This window comes from Cydia pomonella, chromosome 4 (assembly GCF_033807575.1).
Source record: "Cydia pomonella isolate Wapato2018A chromosome 4, ilCydPomo1, whole genome shotgun sequence".
Classification (NCBI taxonomy): Eukaryota; Metazoa; Arthropoda; class Insecta; order Lepidoptera; family Tortricidae; genus Cydia; species Cydia pomonella.
Window position 1 is genome coordinate 5,966,442 of NC_084706.1, and position 24,023 is coordinate 5,990,464.

The 24,023-nt window shown below is 42.5% G+C and overlaps 2 protein-coding genes across 3 annotated transcripts in view; one reads left to right on the forward strand and one right to left on the reverse strand.

Annotated features, from left to right (window-relative positions):
- The window catches only part of LOC133516936 (uncharacterized protein KIAA0930 homolog), a 92,612-nt gene extending 71,246 nt beyond the window's left edge, over window positions 1-21,366 (forward strand). Inside the window, exons 6-9 of one of the 2 annotated variants that reach the window (XM_061849999.1) lie at window positions 13,657-13,902; window positions 15,809-15,962; window positions 20,280-20,429; window positions 20,889-21,366. In XM_061849999.1, coding sequence (XP_061705983.1) covers window positions 13,657-13,902; window positions 15,809-15,962; window positions 20,280-20,429; window positions 20,889-20,929 — 591 coding nt within the window. In that variant the 3' untranslated portion in view covers window positions 20,930-21,366. Of the gene's footprint in view, window positions 1-13,656; window positions 13,903-15,808; window positions 15,963-16,784; window positions 17,250-20,279; window positions 20,430-20,888 lie in introns of those variants that run through there. The other variant, XM_061850000.1, reaches the window with a different exon arrangement.
- Window positions 1-24,023, reverse strand: part of LOC133516931 (phosphatidylcholine:ceramide cholinephosphotransferase 2-like) — a 196,811-nt gene that overhangs the window by 60,930 nt on the left and 111,858 nt on the right. The gene's annotated exons all lie outside the window — the stretch shown is intronic.

Sequence of the window (24,023 nt, forward strand, 5' to 3'; positions counted from 1 at the left end):
CTATACAGGCTATCTAATTCAATTAGGCCACAATATGAAATGGTAAACGATACAAAAAATTGTTTTTGGGAGTCATAATGTCTATTTTATATTTTAAAATATCACAACATTATAATATAGTAAGAATTACAGTGATTTGGCAGTGCTATTTTCTTAGCGACCAAAAAGACATTTCATGTTTGTCTTACCTTTCCTTTCATTTCATTTATTTATTGCATTCTATGGTACATAATTTTGGGCGAGGCTACGAGGGTTTTAAGGTTCGAGAGAATCGAGGGTACACAAAACTTTGCTGCATTTCCTGCCGAGTGTTACAATTATTTTCACTTCACTATTGCGGGCAAAATAAGTACTAGATTATCTGTAAGTAAAACATTACAATTTTAATCTAGACCACATTAATGCTTTTAAATATTGCGTCATTCAAGATTATCAAGTGACACACGCAAAACTTCTACTGGCTATATTTGCTTTGTGGCTATTACAATTTTTAGTGATTGAAACTAATGCCCCAACACAGATTATATATTACTTCAATGTTCATATTATATCAGCATGTTTTATAATGAAAACGTAACTTCGATTGTATGACGGCGGCTAAGTTTCTGTTGATCTTAAAAGTCGGCGGTAACTTGATATTCAAACATTTGCATGAATAAATACGAAAATGTCTCCAAAATACACAATTTAGACTGTAGTCTCGTCATTCTCCCTAGGAGCCGACGTCACGGCGCCGCTACTTGTTGAGCGCCCCCGGGCGGGCATGCTTATTTATTTCGGTCATTAATCCGGCGGGACGGAGTGGCGTGAAATGCGAGACATATTTATTAGGGGGCGTCCATAAATTACGTGAGGCTTTTTTGAGAATTTTTTGACCCCCCCACCCCCCCTGGTGAGATTTCGTCATGTTTTTCTTAAGCCCCCCCCCCTCCTAATCTCACGTGAGATTTTTTAAATTTGTGTACAGGCTGTAATCGCGATGGATTATAAAAAAATAAGCAAAACTTTAATTCATATTATTACTTTTATTCAAGACTAGTAATTGAGATTTCAGAGTATTGCGGTAGTTGAAAATCGATGCGATAAAATTAAATAATTATAATAATAAAATACTAATAAATAATAATAATTATAAAAAATAATGAATTGATAATAATAATAAATAAAGGTGCATTAATACGTTTAATCTGTATTTTTAGCATATCTAAATTAAAAATTTCACTTTCAGGCCTACATTTCTTTTTTTTTGTAACAATTTCTGGAGATGAAATTTATAAAAAACTTACACATCTATTGAAAGTGCTTGAGTTTATTTTTCTGCACCGCGATCTTGAAATGTTTTGCACATAGAATCAAATTTATAATATAAATTTATGAAGATATTAAACCTACTTTAAAGAAGAACGCCAGAGTATTTCGGGCCTTTCTTTCCTCTGCTTCTCTAAGAAGCTGATTAACCTCATTGTAACCGCCAGAGGACACCCTGGAGTCAGCTCTCAGCAATAACTCAGTTTAATATTTATTTACGGAGCCTGCTGGTTCGGAAATCCAATTCCTCCCACGGTGGGACGTAGTTGGAGCGTCAAACAAACACCACTTAATTAGATTCCTATTTATTTAGCACTAGCACACACTTAGTCTAGACCTTAGGCACCAAACTTAAGCACTAAACACTAACACTATAGGCACTTTCACTATAACGTTATTCTAGTACTTACTAAGGTAAAATAACTAAGCGGTCCACGTAACTAGCACTAAAACCACTATTACCACTAATACTGATCACAACTTTAGGGCACTTTCACTTTTTCCTCACTTTTCCTTTTTGTTTTCCGATCGCTTGAACTGAACTGAACTGACTGTACTAACTCACTGTCCGCAGGCCGTATCTCGCCTGCTTATATAGGGCGAATACGAGGTCTCGAAAGTAACTCCAGATAATTCGAGAACGGCCTCGTTACGTGGACTTCTCTTTCTTGTGCTATCTCTTTCTCGCATTGGGCGTAGAACTTTCCCCGTATTTAACCACCTTTTCGGGTTTATCTCGGGAACCCTGAGGTTTTCAGTGATGAACCGTACCTTTTTAGAAAGCATTTACGAAGATCTACCCTATTATACCAGTTTCAGCTGAAAATATTCATGAATATAAGAATTATCTTCATCGATAGTTCAACTCCATACAAAAATAACTTTAAGTCTTAATATCTCGATAATTCTAGGCCCAATGCTTACAATGTTTGTGTCTACGGATAGCTAATCCTATGTTCTATCTATACAGGTCACTACGATCCCTGGGGAAAGCCTAACTTGGGAGAAATCAGGTGAAATTGGGTCGCCTCGACCCGAACATATAAATACCGCGCACCGAGGTCCGCGCCGCTCAGTACGCTTCCGGCTTCCGCAGCGATCGCACCGGCCGCTCACCCGCGGTGATGACGTCACGTAACAAGCTGACACAAAACGCTATTTTCATAGCGACCACAATTTTATCCTGTTTCTAGTCAATTGACCGATAAGTCAATCATACAAAGTGTGCTTGTGTCAACTTATTTCTATCCTATAGCTAGGCACCCTATAGCTATTTTATCTAGTTTTACGCGTTAGGTAATTCTTTCCGGCCCGGGTCTGTACCGTCCGAGCATTCGTCTCGGTAGGGGTCCATGCTGTCCGTAACAGTCTGCCCCCGCTGACGCTCCTGCGACTGCTCCTGTTGCAACGGTAGGACAGCCAACTTTGTGACGGGCCTCCGGAACACGCCTCCTCGTGTTTGAACGTCAGCCGATCGTATTCCACCATCCGGTCCTGGGTACACCTGGGTGACGATGCCGCGTGGCCACACATTGCGCGGCAGGTTTCCGTCCACTTGATGACCTGATCTGGTGTCAGACGATGCTCCTCTCGGATGGTCTGCTGTAGCCTTGACCCGATGAGCGCCGACTGAAGTTCCATGCGTGGTATGCTGAGTTGCCTCGTTGGCCCAACCTTACTTTTTTCCGCGATTAGGCTCACTTGGGCCTCCCCGCCATTTGAGGCTACTCGCCAGTACGCCACGCATGCGTATGCTTTGGTGCTGGCGTCCACGAACACATGTAGTTCCCTTCTCGCCACTGCCCCCGTTGAAAGATAGCATCTTGGTATCCTGAGCTTCGCGACGCTATCCAGAGCTCGCAGCCAGGCCTCGAAGTCACGCTTATCCTCTTCTGGCAGTGGAGAGTCCCAGTCCAGCTTCTTGGCCCACAGATTTTGCAGCTGAACTTTTGCTGTTATAGTATAGTGGCTTAACAGCCCCAGCGGGTCATATACTGACATCACGGCCGATAACATTTGCCTCTTCGTAGGCGTCTGTATCATTTCCTTCACTTCGGCCGGTACCCTTATCATTGTTGTGTTGAAACCCAACTGGTCGGTTTCAGGGTTCCAGTACATCCCAAGGATCTTATTTTCCTTGCCTTTGCCGAGCTGTGCCGGTGTACTTGCGTGTAACTCCGTCGGGATCTGCTGGAGTAGCTTCACACTGTTTGACGTCCACCCTCGTAACTGGAACCCTCCCTTGGCGTGAGACGACGCAACTTGCGTAGCACGATGTAAGAGTTCCTTCTCATCCGGGTAGCTGGCTACGTAATCGTCCATGTAATGATTACGTGTGATGTCTTCCACAGCATCCGGGAACTCATCAGCGTTGTCCATAGCGTTTCTATTTCTGACGCTATGGGCCAGGAATGGTGAGCTTGCTGCACCAAAAAGCATGCTCGTCATTTTGTAAAATTGCGGATTCCCTGTCCGGCGGTCCCCTCTCCAAATGAACATTTGTGACGGTTGATCCTCGGCCCTTATTTTTACTTGGAGGAACATTTCCTGTAGATCCGCCACAACTGCAAATTGCCCTTCGCGGAACCGAAAGAGAATCCCTATAATTGACTGTAGTAGATCCGGTCCTTCTAAAAGAAAATCGTTTAGGCATTTCCCTTGAACGCGACACGCAGCGTCGAAGACTAGCCTTATCTTTCCCGGTTTGTTCGGATTAGTTACCGCAAAATGCGGCAACACCCACGCTATCTTGCTATCTGGCGGCTCCTGCAGTGGCACGGCATACTTTTTCTTTAATAAATTATCAATTTGTTCCTTATAACTCTCAGCGAATGCCGGATCCCGATCCATCTTTCTCTCGATACTCCTTAACCGACACATTGCAGTTTGTATGGTCGGTGGCATTCGTGGTTCGTCGTCCCGCCATAGCTGACCTACTTCATAGCGTGGTCCATTGTCGTTGATTTTCTTTATTGTTCTGTCCAAAATATCCATGGCCCTTTGGACTTGCGGATCCACCTTTGTAACGTTTTTTATTCCCAGCGAATCTATGTTGAAATAATCTCGTAGCATGGAGTCTAGGTTCTCATCCCTCTCGCGGCAGTGCAGCATCAGGTGTTCCTCGCCCTCCTTGGGAATAACCAGCCGTGGTTTTCCCCCGAAGATCACCCAGCCAAGCCCAGTTAGCACTGCCGCTGGCTCGTCCAGACCCCTGACGATTGCTTCCTGTGGTAGTAGCACAGGCCATTGGTCGATGCCGATAAGCAGTTTAGGTATAGCCTCTTCATAGCACGCAGTCGGTATATTTTTGAAGTGTTCCAGCTCCATGATTTTCTTACTCATCCGTTGCGTGCGTAGGCCTATACGTCGTACCGTCGTGAAGACGAGATCGTATGCGGTTTCCAAGCCCTTTCCGCGTACGCGCACCTTCACCTGTCTGCTTATTTCAGGCTCCGCTTCCATATTGCTTACGCCTGCGAGACATAGCGGCGTGGCAGGTCCCGTAGCTCCTACGGTGTCCGCTACGTCTGTCTGAATCAGGCTTATAGTGCACCCGTCGTCCAACATAGCGTAGGTGTCCACCTTCCCCTTAGGACCCTCTACGGTGACGGGAACCATTTTGAGGAACACCGTGGTTGTGTTATTCACATACTCCGTAGTGTTCGTAACAGTGTCCGGCTCTTGTGCTATAACCGCCGGCGTATGTCCGGACCCTAGGCTGGCGGTGGGCTGCGAAGAGGGCGCGGCCGCGCGGGACACTGGTGGCGGCCGGCGTTCACGCGTCACTTCCTGCGCCTTTCCCTCGTGCAGCAACTTATGATGCCTAAAAGTGCATCCGTCGATTCCACAAGGTTTGTCATGGCACTTAGTCTTTCTATGCTTGCTGTTTAGGCATCTGAAGCATATTGTGTTACTCCTGGCCCAGTCCCATCTAGCTCCTATGTCCATGGCCAAGATCCGCTTGCACTCCGGGGTTCTGTGGCCACCGCCGCAACATAGGCAGGGTACACGCCGCGCCTCGGCGTTACCCGTCGTGTATGCCTGCTCGGCGTGGTACTGCGCCCGCTGTGGACGTCTACTTCCCTGGACTTGTTGGCTCGTCGTTGATGGGCGGGCAGTTTCCTTCGCTGCCGTTTCCCTCCTCTTCATATTGCTTGTAGGTAGCCGAGCGTGTGAGAACTCTAACTCGGCGTCGCTTTCCTCGATGAGAAAATCCGCCATGAGCATAAGCTCACATTTACCATTCTTTATATTTTCTCGGGCATATGCACACCATCTGCTTCGTAAGTGGGGACTCAGACGATCGGTTATTTCTCTTACCAACAAAGGATTGTTACTGTAATTTTTACTATCCAGTTCACACAAGGTGCTTACTATATTGACGACTTTTGTAGCAAAGTTATTTAAATCTATGGCACTAGGACCCACAGGCGGCAGACGTTTAAGCTCTTCTAGCGCTTTATCGACTAAAAGGTCAATCCTTCCAAAGTTCTTTTTCAACAATTTCATTATTAAATCTGGCTGTGTTGACGTTGATAATAAATATTGCACGCATTGGCGTGCATCCCCACGTAAACAATTTCGAAGCCTTGCCATGTTTTCGAATGCACTAAAATTGTAGCGTCGAGTTGACTCGCTGTAGGCATTATAAAATAATAACCACTCGTTCGGGTTGCCCGAGAAAGGTGGCAGCTCGTAGCATTGTTTTGGCGGCGTTGTGCGTACGGCGTCCCTTAGTTGGTCGGCGAGCCTATTAAATGCAGTAGCCGCGTCACTCGGCGGCGGCTCTACCGACGACCTTAGTTTGGTATGAGGAGTGAACGGCGTTGACGCGAAGTAATCCCTTTGTGGTTCAGTTCGTGACTCCATGTACTCGTTGCGTGGTCGCGACGGCCCCATTTCTGGCTCTAAGGGCGACGGCGCACGGTACTCGTATTGTGATCGTCGCGGCGGCTCTACCGGTGACGGCGCCCGATATTCATTGCGCGGTCTGCGCGGCGGCGATCTATCCCCTATCCGTGGCTGGCGCGGCGGCAATCGGTACTCAGCTCGCGGCCCGCGCGGCGGCGATCGGGCGCGCTCGGCCCGTGTCGGCACGGGTAGCGTCTCTACGCGAACGCGAGGCGGGTCGTCGTGGGGGCGATGCGGCGTCTCGACGATCTCTCCAATGTCATTAAGCCACTCGCTGACTCGGCTCTCGGGTTCGGCTCGTACTCGTCGCTTGGGGCTACTCCCGCGTGATGATGCCACGGAGGTGTCCGAAAGTGACCCATATTCGTTAAGCACGACGTTAAGACGGTGCTTATATTCTATGTCAAGCATCTCGCGTTCCAGAGCGAGCTCCCTGAGCTTCAGTTCCAGTTTCTTTTTTTCTTTTATATATTGAAGCTCTTTTATTTTGCTTGAACATAGACTGCTGATGTGTGAACCCCTTGATGATGCAGATTTGACCGACGACTCTTCATTCCGTGCGTTTTTCTTAGGCGAGGATGCCGGAGGTAGGGGTGTGGTGCGCGGAGGTTCTTGCCTCTCCTCCGCCGCCCTACTCTCCCCCTCGGAAATGGGCGACATTCTCCTTGACTGCGCGCTCAATTGTTCGCGCTCGGCGCGGCGTCGCTCAATCCGCCGTTGATTAAACCGCTCGATCACAGACGGTGAACGCGGAGGCCCCTTGTGGACAGTTATCTTCACGGCCTTTGTCAGTGGTACCTCGGCCTTAGCCTTCCCTAGTACCGGCGGCGAAGATTTGGAACCCGCCTCTGCTTCCTCGTCGATGGCCTTTGACCCGGTGCCCTCGACGTCCTCGCGGTGTTCCCCCCTAGATGGAGGGCTAGCCGTCGACTCCCTTCCGGTAGCCGTCGTTAACGGCCTCCCGGTGCGCTGGCTAGACCCTCCCGACGTGTCCGTTGCCCGCTCCGCGACCTCTGATACGCGACCCGTGGTATCCGTGGAGGTCGTACGTTCCCGCTCGTTCCTGGTGCGGTCCGACTGCGATCTTGTTGTAACTCCCATTTTCGAGTTACTTCCCGACATTATTAACACTTCACAACACAGTTCACAACACAGTTCACTGCACGGTTCGTCAGTCACACACAATATTCACACAACACAGTTCCCACTGTTCAGTATTAGTCCAATAAGAATCTAATTAGACACTCACTGTACTCACTGAAAGTTACTAGGTCCCACTGAATTTCAGGATCCGGTTCGAAGGACCAAAACTGTAACCGCCAGAGGACACCCTGGAGTCAGCTCTCAGCAATAACTCAGTTTAATATTTATTTACGGAGCCTGCTGGTTCGGAAATCCAATTCCTCCCACGGTGGGACGTAGTTGGAGCGTCAAACAAACACCACTTAATTAGATTCCTATTTATTTAGCACTAGCACACACTTAGTCTAGACCTTAGGCACCAAACTTAAGCACTAAACACTAACACTATAGGCACTTTCACTATAACGTTATTCTAGTACTTACTAAGGTAAAATAACTAAGCGGTCCACGTAACTAGCACTAAAACCACTATTACCACTAATACTGATCACAACTTTAGGGCACTTTCACTTTTTCCTCACTTTTCCTTTTTGTTTTCCGATCGCTTGAACTGAACTGAACTGACTGTACTAACTCACTGTCCGCAGGCCGTATCTCGCCTGCTTATATAGGGCGAATACGAGGTCTCGAAAGTAACTCCAGATAATTCGAGAACGGCCTCGTTACGTGGACTTCTCTTTCTTGTGCTATCTCTTTCTCGCATTGGGCGTAGAACTTTCCCCGTATTTAACCACCTTTTCGGGTTTATCTCGGGAACCCTGAGGTTTTCAGTGATGAACCGTACCTTTTTAGAAAGCATTTACGAAGATCTACCCTATTATACCAGTTTCAGCTGAAAATATTCATGAATATAAGAATTATCTTCATCGATAGTTCAACTCCATACAAAAATAACTTTAAGTCTTAATATCTCGATAATTCTAGGCCCAATGCTTACAATGTTTGTGTCTACGGATAGCTAATCCTATGTTCTATCTATACAGGTCACTACGATCCCTGGGGAAAGCCTAACTTGGGAGAAATCAGGTGAAATTGGGTCGCCTCGACCCGAACATATAAATACCGCGCACCGAGGTCCGCGCCGCTCAGTACGCTTCCGGCTTCCGCAGCGATCGCACCGGCCGCTCACCCGCGGTGATGACGTCACGTAACAAGCTGACACAAAACGCTATTTTCATAGCGACCACAATTTTATCCTGTTTCTAGTCAATTGACCGATAAGTCAATCATACAAAGTGTGCTTGTGTCAACTTATTTCTATCCTATAGCTAGGCACCCTATAGCTATTTTATCTAGTTTTACGCGTTAGGTAATTCTTTCCGGCCCGGGTCTGTACCGTCCGAGCATTCGTCTCGGTAGGGGTCCATGCTGTCCGTAACACTCATGTTGAACAAGTTTAACCAAATCCTCTTCATCGGGAACTTTTGTTATGCTGTATTACATAATTTTACCATTTCTTCTTGACAGCATATTTTTGTCTTGTAGACGTGTCTTTTAACGTAAGCATTATAATATTCTCGGAAGTTCATTCTGAATCATTAAAAACGTCTCTAGAATGGTTATTAAATGAAATATTTACTCGGGTAAACGAAGCAGGTCAAAACTTGTACGAGCATCGCTATTACTCGGCTCTTTACGCTGCGTCGTTTGTCACACGTGTCGATACGGCTGGTCGATAACTGTTAAACAATCGAAAGGCTACTGTGCTGCTCTGCGGGGTCCCGGCAGATACGGCAAACACTATTTTGTGAAATTTGCTATTTTTTTCAAAAAATTTTTTTTATTACGATTCAACTTTACTTCCACGCAAATTTACACTTTTTTCCACTAAGAAAAAAATTACGTGATATTTGCTAAAAACGCCCCTCCCCCCCGAGTGAGATTTGGTAAGATTAAGCTTAACCCCCTCCCCCCCTTGAACGCCTCACGTAATTTATGGACGCCCCCTTAGGTATACATACCTATATATGGGCAACATTAAAAGTTTTAAAATGAGGCACGTTTATTTAAATTATTACTTAGTTCCCTGAACTTTTTCTGACGCGAACGATTTTTTCAAACTTGAAAAGTACAAGGCGCGTGATCCCAAGTGGCATTCGGGGTTCTATATGAGATGTCTAGTCGTTCACATGTACTCCACAAGCTGTGTAAGTCAGCTGTATAAGAGCTGTATAGCTTGCTATAATGCTCTTATAGAACCAGTTTGGGCACAAATTAGACAGCCTTAAGTTCACTATGGCTGTACATTAGCAGTATAATAGCAGTTTAAGTAGTAACATCGGATTTAAGGCTGACTAATGGCACTATATGGGACGCAGTGTGAACCATACAACGTACATGAGTGTAATAAAGAGTAACAAGTGGCTAAATACACAGCTATCACAGTTATAAAATCCGACAAAAGTACTCCAGTGCTACCTAAAATTCACGTGGGTCCATTATATTTCTTTATTTTATTTATTCCTCATTAGTTTGGTTTTTTGTGTGCCATCAGAAACACCGGCGGATATCCTTTGGATAAATTTTATGATAACACGCGGTAAAGTACCTGTTTTAAATTCTTAATAATGTTAATTGCTATGGGAATGCAAGTTTATCGTGAAATGTATACATATTTACAGCTAAAATATTCACGCGCCTCTGTAAAAACGCGATATTCATTTTAAAAATTTTAATACTGGCTGAGAGGAAATCAACAATTTTCAGTTTTTGACATTATATTGGCATTATAATTATACTACGGTAATTAATTATAGCATGAAACCAAAACTCAATCGCTCTATCTGCGTATTTTGTGATAAATCTGCATGATAATTTTGGAGATTTATTTGGTAAATATTTTAGGTTACGCAGAACAAAATGGTGGAAATGAAATACGGCTATGTGAACTGATATAACTCCAATTTAATGCGGTGAGCGTATAATAGGTTCACATGTGTTCTGTTAGAATGCTGTTACCTATATAAAGTCCCACATTTGTACCACTACAGAGCCAATGTCTATAAATTTATTCTAATGTGAACTAATGTACAGCTTTAAGATGTAGTTTAGGTCAATTGTGTATCATCGTATAATTCTTTCAATATACTGAAATTTTAGAGATCCTTTCTTCTTCCACCGGTTCTCGCTCTTATTTTCCAAGATTTGTTATTCATTTTCAGAAATTTTTGCACGCGACGTAATATACACACAGCTTGTGGGATAAGTGTAATAGAATATCACATTCACATTCATTTTCAGCTTACAGCAAATTAGAGTAGTACTTGTGGACAAATAAACTGCTATTGATGTTAATGGACAACACATATAATCCTTTTAACAGCCTACAGTGCACATGCGAACCATTTAAACACTTCTGTACAGCTAGTAAAAAAAGGTTATTTTAATGATCACAAACAAGTCCTACTACAGCTACTAGCTGTATAACAGTCTCAAACAAGTAAACATAACAGCTTTTGGCTTTATAAATGACCATGTGTGTTCTATTAAAATGCTAGCTCTACAACATCGTACAAGTAGGCTGTTAAACAGCGGTTGCCGTATCTCTACCCTCCTATAATGCTCTTAGTCAGACGGCTGACTAAAGGATAGTTGTTAGAGTATTATAACACCAACAGTCGTATAAAAGTATAACTCTACCCTCCTATAAGTCCCTTAGACAGGTATAGGTGTTATTAATCGCAATAATGCAGCTTATACATCACGAGTGAACTGTAATAATGCTTCAAGTACACCTGGGAACTAAATGTGTACTCTTAAATGGAGTAAAATGCTACTTGGGATATCTTGGCCACTTTACATATGGAGATTTTGGACTCTTAGAGTTTTTTTAAAGCAGTTGCGGAGTGTCTATCGAGATTAAGTAATAATTCGGCGGAAGGTTAGTGCTGTCCTCGTGCCGCCCAATGTACATTAGGGTATACACTCCGTTTTTATGGAATTCATTCATTCATTAAAACAAAGTTGCAATTTATATGTCTGGTATAATTTTGGAATAAAATAAATTCAACGCAATTAAAAATACAAGTAGATTTAAACTTCCTCAGCTAGAATTTTGTATGGTGGGTGGCACGAGGCTATATATATTTAATTATTTTAACCCGATAGAAGGAAAACCACTCGTTTTCATCAAGCTATTCTTATCCGACCCTGTTTTGCTTTTTCAATTCCAACAAATGACAAAGACCATAACAGGTAAAATAACTTACTACACACCTTTTTTTCCTTTCAACCAACGTAAGAACTCGATTTCTACTGGCTTACTTGTTTTATTTATTTATTTAACTTTTATTTATCAATACAATAGTTTTTAAGAAAAAAAACCGACTTCAATGAGGGAGACCGGTGAAAGAAAGATTATTATATTATATTTAAAAAATGTCTTGAAAATCTAATTTACTTAACAAACACAGCGAAGAGGACAAATCGCCAATCGTGAACTATGCGTCGTTGAAGAGTTCTATTCTGATCATCATCAGCAGTCCCACTTCATCAAATGTCACTTTTTTAAATTTAAATGCTTGATTTGTTAAAGAAAATACAAAAATCACAATATGTATGCCTTTAACATTTGAGGAGTTTTTTCGATTCCTCATAGATTCTACCATCAGATCTCGAGCTTGACAAAAATGTATCTTGAAAACCTAATTTGCCTAACAAACAAAGAGGATGACAAGTCGCCAAGCGGGAACTATACGTCGTGGAAGAGTTCCATTCTGATCAGCATTAGAACATCATACACTTCATCAAATGTCACTTTTTAAATGTAAATGCTTGATTTGGTGATGAAAATATAAAAATCACTATATGTATGCCTTACACATTTGAAGAGTTCCGTTGATTCCTCATGGATCCCATCATCAGAACTGAGTTATGACAAAAACGGGACCAATCTGTATCAGTCTGAGGCAGTTGGCTACCCCCCCCCCCCCCCCCCCCCCTTATATTTATATAGTTTCAATCAAAAAAATAATTTTCGAAATCGGTCCAGAAATGACGGAGTTATGAAGTAACAAATATTTAAAAAAAAAAACATACAACCGAATTGATAATCTCCTCCTTTTGAAATCTTGAAGTCTGTTAAAAAAGTGCAAATTGCGGATAGCAACATTTACTCAATTACTCGTTTTTATTAAGGGGGTCCCTAACGCCAATGACCTTCGATCTGAACCCCTTAGTTTACTAATGTTTTGTAGCTTATCATATTAACAGCAACGGCTGTAAGCAATATACCATATTTACTTCAAATTTCACTGTTTTCGAGATATTTGGCATCAAAGTTGAACAATTATAGGCCAAAAAAACTGGTTTTTCGCGCCATAACTTTTGTGTTAATTAGTTTAAATTTAAAATCTCTGACTAGTTTTTTAGAGACGTCAAAGACGAACCCAAATGTATAGATTTCGTACATGTAAAATCCTTCACAGCAATCTAGTAACGAAAAAAAGGTTTTTTTAGACATTGTTTAAAAAATATATATATAAAAAAAGTGATCATTTATTTCAAAATCCGGCAGACCAGAATAAAGATAAAAGATCGAAGAACCGATAGCCGTTTCTCTTATAATTCTATCTAAAGTGCAAATGTAGGACTAACGAGTAACGACTATTACTAGTCAAAAATCTATGAAAACCGCGAGGAGCCCCTTAAGAAAAGTCAAATGAGGGTGGATGAGTAAAATCTGATTTGACGTTAGTGATTAAGCAAATTCTTATCTCGCTGTTTCTTTTAATATATATTTTGGGTTATTAAAGTGTAGTTTAATTTACAGTAGGTACACATGGCTCTTTAAAGTTTCGACATACGAGTATGCACGGATAGTGCTCATTCACGCGTGCGGGAAAGTAGCAACATATTATGTACTGTAAATGTCATTTGTTTAGGAATATAATCATTAAAGAACATTTTAAAACCGCTATCTCTATAACTTCGCACTAGAACTTGGTCTCTTAAACTTTCCAACTTTAAAATCGAATATCTTAAAACTGTACATTTATATGGTAACTTTTCAAAAAATCATAGAAAAAGAATTATTAAACCTTAAGGCCTGATTTTTTTTCCATTCAAAAGATAATGTTTTGAGCCATATGCTGGTAACTATAACTGAATACCGATAATAAGTTACCTCTTGATTGAGAATGTGTTTCCTAACTTATAAGCATTTTTTGGCTGTGAGAATGCACTTTTTTACGTGTTACGTTTGTAATGGGGTTTAGGAATTATATCTCCTTTGATTGATCGTTCTTTTACTTTTCTTATAGGTACGTACTTATATAGACTTGTCCTATATTCCAGCAATCGTCGCTATCTACGAAGGTAGCGCAGCGCATGTCATTCGGGCTGCTGGGGCGCGCGGCGGCGCGCTGCGAGTTCGTGCGCATGAAGGGACCTCACGGCAAGGGGCATGCCGAGATGGCCGTGGCTCGGCCGCGGGGTGCTGGCGTTGATACACCTACGTCCGAGCCCGGGCTGACGGCTACCGATCTCTGGGACAGTGATTGGGAGGAGGATCCTGAGGAGATGTTCATGTATCGACATCAGGTAAGTGGATTAGTTGCCGACGGGCGCGGGAAATGACGCATCTGATCTACTACTACTACTGACTACTGATCTTCAGGACTGTTCTGCTGTTCATGATCTATACTAGGTTAAGGCGCTTGTCGCCATAGAAGCGCGGGAACCTTCCTAAAACTTCTGAAGGGTCGTGGTTATACATCTCTGTGAGAGTTTGTTAAATCCTAGTTCTATTGATTTTTGGGGGGGGGGAGATATTTATGCAGGTATTGTTATCAGGTGGGTGAAGGCGAGGCAAGAACATAGTTGGCCAATGGACGCAGAATTCGACACTTCTGATATGAAGCTCACGGCTAGGGTTGCCAACCTTAGTGCACAGATTTACGGTACATTTGCGATCAAATCGCGGAATCTGGGTATAAAATGCGGGACTCCTTCACCCGGCCTAACTGGGTAAGGTATATTGATCGTCAACTTATTGAAAGGCAAGGCATGCAGAATTAAACCAATTTAACTTTCTTATTGCACATTAAAATATAATTTTTACAACAAATATTAAAAATATATTGTTCTCGTGCATTACTCGCGTCGTAATATATATTCAAGTTAAAATCACGCGCTCTCACATTACTCTAATTTACAACTGAACGTTTAAGTGCTTTTAATCTGGTCTAGCCTGAAAGCGGGACAATCGGCGTCCCGCGTGGGCTCTTTGCGGGACGCATACTTTAGGGCTCCAGAAACGGGACGTCCCGCATATAGCGGGACGGTTGGCAACCGTACTCGCGGCTATAGACTTATGGGAGATGTTTATCAACCAGTATAGTTATTAAAATTGCTACTGGTCATCACTATAGTTATTAAAATTGCTACTGGTCTCACGGATCCAGCGGCCCATAATCGCGGGGCCTTGAACCATATCAAAAAGCACCAAAAAGTACAAAGGAGTGTAGCGATAGAGCGTGTATGATCTCGCCCTCCTTTTGAACCTAGGCTGAAGGTACAAGCCTGGCAACTACAGAGTTGAAACCGGAGCCGAAGTAGACAATTTTAAAACTATTTGGTTAAGTGTGGCGAAATAGTAAAGCTTTGAAACTTTGCTCCACTTCAATATATTAGTGCAAATTTTGACCGTTATTTGCAATCTGCTCCTGGGTTACATTAATCTCGAATTGTATTGCAGGTCGGCCAAATAGTTTTCTTGTAGGTGCGGCTGATATTTTCAGACAAAAGCTTGTTGTTGAGGAAGAACTTCTTTTTGCATTTTTTGGTAGTAGTGCTAGTATTATTAGCTACACAGCGGTGTCCTCAGAATTCGAGGAAATTAGCTTTCGTTCTAATACTGAAGGGTTGCTTTAGGCAGTCCTTAACAGTCATTCTCACATTCGAAACTTGGGAGGTACTTTCAAGTTTATTTTAAACACGTCTAAGTCCCGTTTTAATTAATGATATGTCGTACTCGTAAATGTCATGAAAGTTTAAACCAATATAACGAATGACATTTTTTTGTAGCAAGACTTTCGTGAGACTCGGTTATTAAAATAATTAATACGCTTGACATGCTCCGCTCTTACGGAGTTTTAGTAACAAAACTTGTGTGACGCTCAGACATATTTAATATATACAAGTGTTTTATTTAGATAAAGCTTCTACTTATGGAGTGAAATTTGTCAAGCAATATATTACTTGAGAGCTGGTAGCTTCCTAGCCCAACGCTTGAGCATAGCAATCCAGCGAGGAAATGCTGCCAGCATCCTCGGCACCATGCCAGGGGGGGCCCATTTTAGATTTAGATTTTTTGTTTTATAGTAGTTTATTTATATAATTTGAATTATTGCAATTGTATTTTTTTAATAATCTGTAATAACCCATAGATTAAAATCTAAAAAAAAGATATCTATATAAGTAAATAAATGTAATATGAAATTTCCAGCGACGTCTTAGCGACCCCAGTGCTAATCTGCACAACTACTCCCGCGGCGGCTGGCGCACCAAGGACGGCAAGGACAAGAGCCGCTCCGAGAACGAGGGGCTCGACTCGCTCGTCTCCGGGCTGGCTGAGGTGCAGGCCGGAGATCTGCGCGACGGTACGTTACTTTTAACATAAGCGTCTAGATCTGACGAATGCGCCAGACGCAGACTGGCCAGAATCTGATATGGACCGTTGCGGTCGCATTCGCTAGGTCTGGACGAACCTTAAAAGCTTTTGCACGCAGTGTATTTTTTATCGCTTCTCTTCCATGTTCTGACAACAACGCATGCGCTGACTAACTGATGTCTTGTCCATAGCGATACATGTAAATGTAATGTCATAGAGGAACAATTTGACAGAGGCCGCGCAACTGACGACCAGCTGTGCATATACCTAGGCAGATTGAGTACATTTTGTCTAGTTTGGTACGAACACCTTTCTAGCTCGGGAATAAGGTTCACTTTAGTATGGCAAAAGAAGTGAGAGCGCCCTCCACTTTAAGTACAACTTCATGGATTAATATCGTCTTTTTTTCGAAAGATAATGTGTTAATAATTGATTAACTTATGTATGAAAATATATCCTGCACCTTTTTTTCTTTCGATCGGTATAATTTTTGCATAATTCGACCACGCATGCATTTAATTTTTTTCTTCGAACAAATAATGCACTGACGTTTCAATTCGACTGACGGCAGATTGGTGGGTGAGGCCATAGAGATAACTGTCAGTGTGTGTCACGCGTAAATACTAGAAAATTAATTCTAGGTCCATGTGTAATGTGATAAAATTTTATAATTAATGTAGGTACGGTCGAGTTCGAGTCGAGATCTAGATATTTACACATCTCTAAGATAGTTTCAATAAAGTCGTGTAAATATATTAATCATCATATCAGCCCTTTATCGCCCACTGCTGAGCATAGGTCTCTCTTCCAGTACGCCACTTGTCCCGGTCCTGAGCTAATCTCATCCAGAAGTGACCCGCAATCTTTCGAATGTCGTCCACCCAACGAGCCAACGGACACCAGAGGCTTGTTTCATCCGAAAGCGGCCACCATTCCGTTAATATTTTAGTCCACCTGCCATCACTCTGCCTAGCAACATGTCCCGCCCAACTCCATTTTAGTTTGGTAATGACGCAACCCTCGTCTCGCACCTTGGTGCAGCGACGGATCTCGACATTCCTTACTCGATGTTGAAGCTTGATACCGAGCATGGCGCGCTCCATGGCTCTCTGTGCTACACAGATTTTATGCACATCCCCTTAGTGAGCGACCATGTCTTGGCACCGTAGGTCATGGTGGGCAGGACACATTGGTTGAAGATGAAGAGGCGAGTTTTCAGGCATTGTGGAATAATATATAATATTAATATTTTATTATTATACATATATTTTTACAAGCTTTTATTTAACTTGCAATATAACTATGTATGTTTGTACGGGTCAAATCTTGCAAGATAAATTCGACCCACTTCTCGGTTTCCGCTGAAGCTGAAAATTTGCATATTTGTATGTAAGTCGGGTGACAATGCAATATTATGGTATCATCGAGCAGATCTGATGATCAAGACAGGAGATAGGAACTCTGTGTAAAACAACACAACCTAATTGTTTTTGGGGTTTTTGATTTGTCTCGATGGCTAGTTGCCTGTGGAAAGAAAAGTACAGTCAGCGATAAAAGCTTGTACCAAAAATGAAATTTTTGCCAAAACCTTATTGGAATGCTGGCTTGTAAAAATGTTTGTGAACTCGAATGTACAGTCAGCGTAGGATCGCGATATCTCCGACCATATTTAGGTCTTGTTATAGGGAATCGGATAGGTGAAATAAGTACTGTTTTCTAAGTGTCAAAACATTTCGGCAGTCTGAAGTTGGAAATAATTCGTGTTGACTACCTACAGTCCGATTGCCGTTTATCTACCCCTCATGTAGATAAAACCGCCAAATAAAAAACAGCTTAAGTGATTGTCAGGCGGGAACACACATGACTATAGCTAGCACACATTTGCATAACAGCTCTTTGCACATGCCACCAATTGTCATGTGCATAAGGTAACTTGCAAACCTGTGTCCGGAATGCAAGCAGATTGCACAAGGTTTGCTTTACTGGCATGCAATAATATGAGAAAGGGGACGAGGGCAGCTGCAAACTGGGCACGTGTGTCATACGAGATAATTACAGGCATTTCCTTTCTGTTTCTAATACCTATATCCAATGTTTTACGAAAATCCGCTTTGTTTGTCTTCTCTTGTTTATTTTTCAATAACGTAACCGCACAATCTAGTGCTAGAAACAATAGGGTTAAAATTGATACCGCCTACCCGCACCTACTGTTTTCCAGAGCCTAAACCTTCGGAATTAATGCACGCATTGTAAAACACATTCCGCGGCGTTTAATGTAGCACGCTTTTGTCCTATTCCACCTTAATATTACGTCACAGCGTAGTCGCAATACCAATTGGCGACTGAGATCAAAAGGCCATCTCTCACATTGGGTTGGTCTTGCATGGGTAATAGGTATAGACAGCATTGTAACCTCAGTTGTCAGTTTGTATTGCGGTAACCGTAATGCACGCGTAGCCAACGCTTGCGTAGGCTCGCCAGCCCTCGGAGGAAGCCGCGCCTTTTCGGACTGCTCCGGATCGTTCCGTACCGCTCCGGAACGAGTAGACGCTAGATTTTTAATCGGAGCTATTGAACAGTTTAACTGAGCCTTGAATCAACGATGTCCGGGATCGGGCGAATTTCAAGGGATAATTGGAAATAGCTGTTTCGTAAGATACAATTTAAAAGATAAAAAATGTAGACGTCGCTTTCGATATAAAGTCCGAAGGTGATGATAATTTAAATATTTAAGATTTACAAAAATATCTAGTAATTCAGAGCAGCTTCATAGATTCCAAACGTAATTGACTACATAGTTCTTTTGTGTATCAAAATCGTAGCAATTTCGAAATCGAAAAGTCAGGTCGAAAAGCAAAATTCGCTCGGTCCCGGGCCCGGCGTGTGACCCGGTGTTGTGTGCAGCGCGCTCGGCTTCCTCCGCGGCGCCGGCGCGCATGGGCGCGCTGCTGCCGCGCCCCGCCGCCGCCGCCGCCGACGCGCGCTCGCCGGCGTGCCTGCGCGCCGTCACGCCGCGCCGCCGCGCGCGCAGGAGCGCCCCCGCGCCGCCGCCGCTGCGCCCGCTGCCTCGCGCCGCGCCCGCGCCCGCGCCCGCCGGCCCGGACGACGGCGCCTGCGAGCTGGCGGCCGACGCCGGCCGGCTGCTGGACGCGGCGCCGGCGGCGGCGGCGGCGGGCGGCGCGCCGGCGCCGGGGGGCGGCGCGCGGGTCACGGTGCGCGGCGAGGAGGAGCTGCCCAGCTGCGGCGAGTACCGGCTGGTGGCGGGGCAGAGGGGCGGGGCGGACGCGCGCGGGTACGCGACGCTGCCGCGGAACGCGCGCGGGCTGGCGGGCGCGCTGTGGCGCCGCGCGCCGCTGCCGCCGCGCCGCACGACGCCGGACGGCACCGACATCTACTACTGGTGCGACGTGCCCAAACGGAATCACGGTAGGTTGACCGCTCGGCTTCGATTCGGATCGTCTCTACAGGTGAGTTTTCTTATTGACGTTCGATCGATTTACAGTGTTGCGATGGAATTATACAATACCTACTTACGCGTGGGTACAATCGAGTTCATAAATATGTATACATTTTTCACCTTATTGCAATGGATTAAGGTGAAGAAACGTATACAACTTTATGAACTCTTTATTCTTGAAACTCATTTACACTGGCATAGAAATAATCCGTTTGTAGAGGGTTTATTAAATTTGACGACCGGTTTGGCCTAGTGGGTAGTGACCCTGCCTACGAAGCTGATGGTCCCGGGTTCAAATCCTGGTAAGGGCATTTATTCGTGTGATGAGCATGGATATTTGTTCCTGAGTCATGGGTGTTTTCTATGTATTTAAGTATTTATAAATATTTATATATTATATATATCGTTGTCTAAGTACCCTCAACACAAGCCTTATTGAGCTTACTGTGGGACTTAGTCAATTTGTGTAATAATGTCCTATAATATTATTTATTTAATATTTATTAAATTCATATAAGTAGTAGGTATTGTATTATTTAGCGAATATTCGGCTAAAAGTCGGTATTGCAAATCTGGCGAATGTACCACTCGTGTATTTGCAAATGATAGTACGAAGTCCATACAAGTACTTAACGATGCTTTCGACAGTAGTATTATGCTGACGAAAATTTTTCGAAATATCTATTAGTTTTGTTTGGGGAACAACTTATTTATTATTCTAAAAGTTGTGGAACTGAGAAAACAGAGGTAGGGGTAGAATGGTCGTAACACGAAACTTCAGATAATCTCACGCGAGGCAGTGAATTTACCGATTTATAATTGACGAGTAACATTTGAAACGGCCCTCAGAGCTGGACGACGGCGCGTACAACCCGCTGTGGGCGATGCGCGGCTTCACGCAGACGTTCGCGCTGTGGAAGGAGGGCAAGCGCGCCTCGTCCGCGCCGCTGCACGCCTACCTCACCTACGTCACGCTGCCGTGGTGGTGCATCGCCAAGGGTCAGTCACACGAGCCCACCGGGGTCGTCCCGAACTCACTAAACTATACGTCTCACCACTTATCTCAGGCGGTGGCGGTAAAAAAAGTTGCGCGGTGATTTTAATACATATCTACATATTGGATTTTGACTTTATACTTAATATAAACTAGCTTTATGAAGCTAAGCCTTCCACCGATCCGTAGCTGACCATAGTAACTTCTTACGACCGACCGCCTAAACGGTTGTTATCTGTATAAGATTTTTAAATTCGAAGAAAAAGTAATGCCCCCGTGTGCCGAATTTGTATGTTGAAAAAAAGAGTGCTTTACGGTGCGATATATTTTTCTATAACTGTTACTAAATCTACATAAACTGTCTAAAGCACGAATTTGTCTTAGAGTCTTGAAATCAATGAATCGATATTTGCTACAGATAATAATAGAAATGATACTGTAGCGGTTTTTGTTTTGATTTGCAGATATCCTGGACCACCGCGAAGAACCCATCCTGACGTTCTGAGCTGCACTCCCGATTAAAACCGACACCGACGTATTAAAATGTAATGAAACCTATATTTCAACTATTATTGTGATATTGTCGCGGAAAATGGACTTTCTTAGATACTTTCTTTTGTTCAAAGACTTGAAAGACTTAAGGTCCAGCCATAATTTTATTACAGTTTTGACAAAAAATGTACCATGTATTAAAAATATTGTTAGACTAATAGGTTTGCCTTAAGCACGATATATTTCCAGTCATGGTGCTGTCTCTACTACTTTTAACTGTTGCGTTGCTTTATTTTTCCTAGAAAGCTGTTCATATCATTCCAGATAGTTAGGCGAACAAATTAAGATAATAAACGAAACAGATGTCTATATAATAACAAGTAAACAACTATCTGTATTGTTAGCAGTAGTAGTAACTATCTAAACCTGGTTCAAAATACCTTTTTCTTGTCCGACTGGGCATCCCTTTATTTTGTTACACATATTATGCTGATAAAATACACCAAGCTTTGTAACTTTATCTCAACCACTTTAATTTTTTTATGTTGTATGAAATCCAAAAAACGGTCAAGTGCGAGTCGGACTCACGCACGAAGGATTCCGTAGCATTATCAATAAAAACGGCAAAAAAATCACGTTTGTTGTATGGGAGCCCCGTTAAATATTTATTTTATCATGTTTTTTAGTATTTGTTGTTATAGCGGCAACAGAAAAACATCATGTGTGAAAATTTCAACTGTCTAATTATCCCGGTCCATGAGATACAGCCTAATGACAGACGGAAAGCGGCATCTGAGTAATAGGGTCCCGGTTTACCCTTTTTTTTTTTTTAATACCACGACGGTGGCAAACTGCGGTGACTGCTTACCATCAGGCGGGCCGTATGCTGCCCGCCTGATGGTAAGCAGTCACCGCAGCCTATGGACGCCTGCAACTCCAGAGGTGTTACATGCGCGTTGCCGACCCTTTAAAAACCTGTACACTCCTTTTTTGAAGAACCCCATACTGTAGACCCTCGGAAAAACCTCGGAAGGGAGCTCATTCCACAGCCGGAGCGTCCGCGGGAGGAAATTCCTCTTGAACCGCACAGTACGCGACCATTTAGGTTCTAAGGTGTGAGGATGAACTCCCTGCCGACGCGAGCGGTGCGGTGATAGAAAGTTTGGGTACTTTGGGTACGGAACCCTTAAAAAAATAATTTTAAGTATCTGATTTCACACTATTTGAACATGTGATTTATAAGTTTTGTAGTAGAAAAATATTTTTATTGCTATTTTTTATAATTTTTCATTAGTTAGACTTTATGAATTTAACTATAAAATCATAATTTTTTTAATTAAAATGTATTTTTTTTACCTAATAACTTATTAATCTCATTTTCAAATAATGTGTAAACAACTACTGAAATAAAGATCTAAAAAATATTTTTATTTCATACAACGTTGAAAATTTTCAGAGTGGTTGAGAACCGCCTTGTAGTTGAGTCCTTAAGTCCTTTAAAGCAATTTAAAAAAAGTTTGATGACTATTAATTGGTGGGTTATAGTGGTCCGGATGCCTGATCTCCGTGTACCGGAATGTCATATACCTGGTATACATGTCATATCGGGCCGACGGCCAATGTTAGGGAAAACAAAAGAATTTTACCCGTCACCGTCACTACGGTATCAGCAGCAGGTTCTGGTTTTGGCATTCTGATTGTTTTAAACATATTTTAAATTATTTTTTTATTTATTCGGCTCGGCTGTTCCACCAGCTTCAACCCTTTGACATTTTAATATGAATCTTCGTGCATTACAGCAAGGTTTACTTTACGATGACGCGTCCCATATATATTAGATTTGATCAAAACTGTTTATGTTCTGGTCAGTAGTGTGTATATTATTATTTTTGAACACGGTTTATGGAGATATTTCTACTGCGAGACGGTTATCTTAATTAATAATGATGTAATTTGGAGATCCCATATTTATATATTTGTGTATACATAATGTTCAGTGCTACATTCGGTTGTATTACTGCTATAAGACTACATTATGTTCCTATTAGTCCAAGATCCCAGAGCCGCCAGACTTTACTTATTTTCTCGTTTCGGTCGTTTGTCCCTTTCCGACGTATTGTTATGATGGAAAGGGACAAACGATTATTAGCGGCATCGTAATTTTAGTAGACGTTTATGAATAAGGGGGTAAAAGTATATGTTAACACTATATTATCCCATACATTTTAGTCATGAGAAAATAAGTAAGGACCAGACCGCGGCTCTGGAATCCTGCTATATATGTTTAAGTATACTTATTTAGCTCTTAAACTATTTCTTAAGAATCCTACGTTACGGCGTGAATTGATCTCAAAGTTTATTCGGTATTGATCCTCGTACTATAGCTACCGCTTCACCAAAATATCAGGTTCATACCTAATTTAGATCGTCAATGAAATATATGAAAATAATTCAATTTTGTAAACTTTTTGAACTAAGTTGGTTCATGTGTTTAAAAACGAGAGCTAGTCCCGGAAAATGGTTCGCTATTTCCAGAACAGCTAAACTAGACAGTTAGTTTGCTATTATTATAACTGGATCCAAGCGTCTGGATTGGTTTGTTCATGAGCGAAGGTCAGAATGACAGGCTAGCACCACTTTTCTGCACGAGGAAGTCTCGAAGTGGTCACTAAACTAACTAGAAGGGTTTCGTAGCATTTATAATATACCAATTTCCGAGACTAGCTCTTATTCTAGTGGTAATTTGGAAAAACGGCAATTTTCTAGTCACACCGAGGCCTAGGCAACAAGTACAAAGCTTTGTGTAACGGAATCTAAAAGCAAGAATCGATATTATTTTGTATTAAAATGTATTACAAATGTGTAAACACTACAGTCCACATATGTATACTCTACACTGATGTTTTATTTGTTATTACTTATTCGATAAAAAACTATTCTCAACACTACTGTATATGATACATACACACCTTCGTCTTTTGCTTGCTCCTTTTATACCGTTATTTTTAAATATTCTGTATTTTCTGTATGTTAAAGGTGTCTTCAGATTTCATTGATCGTATGACATCCCACCTCACTTTAACAAGTATCGTTGTCAGCTGCTGTCC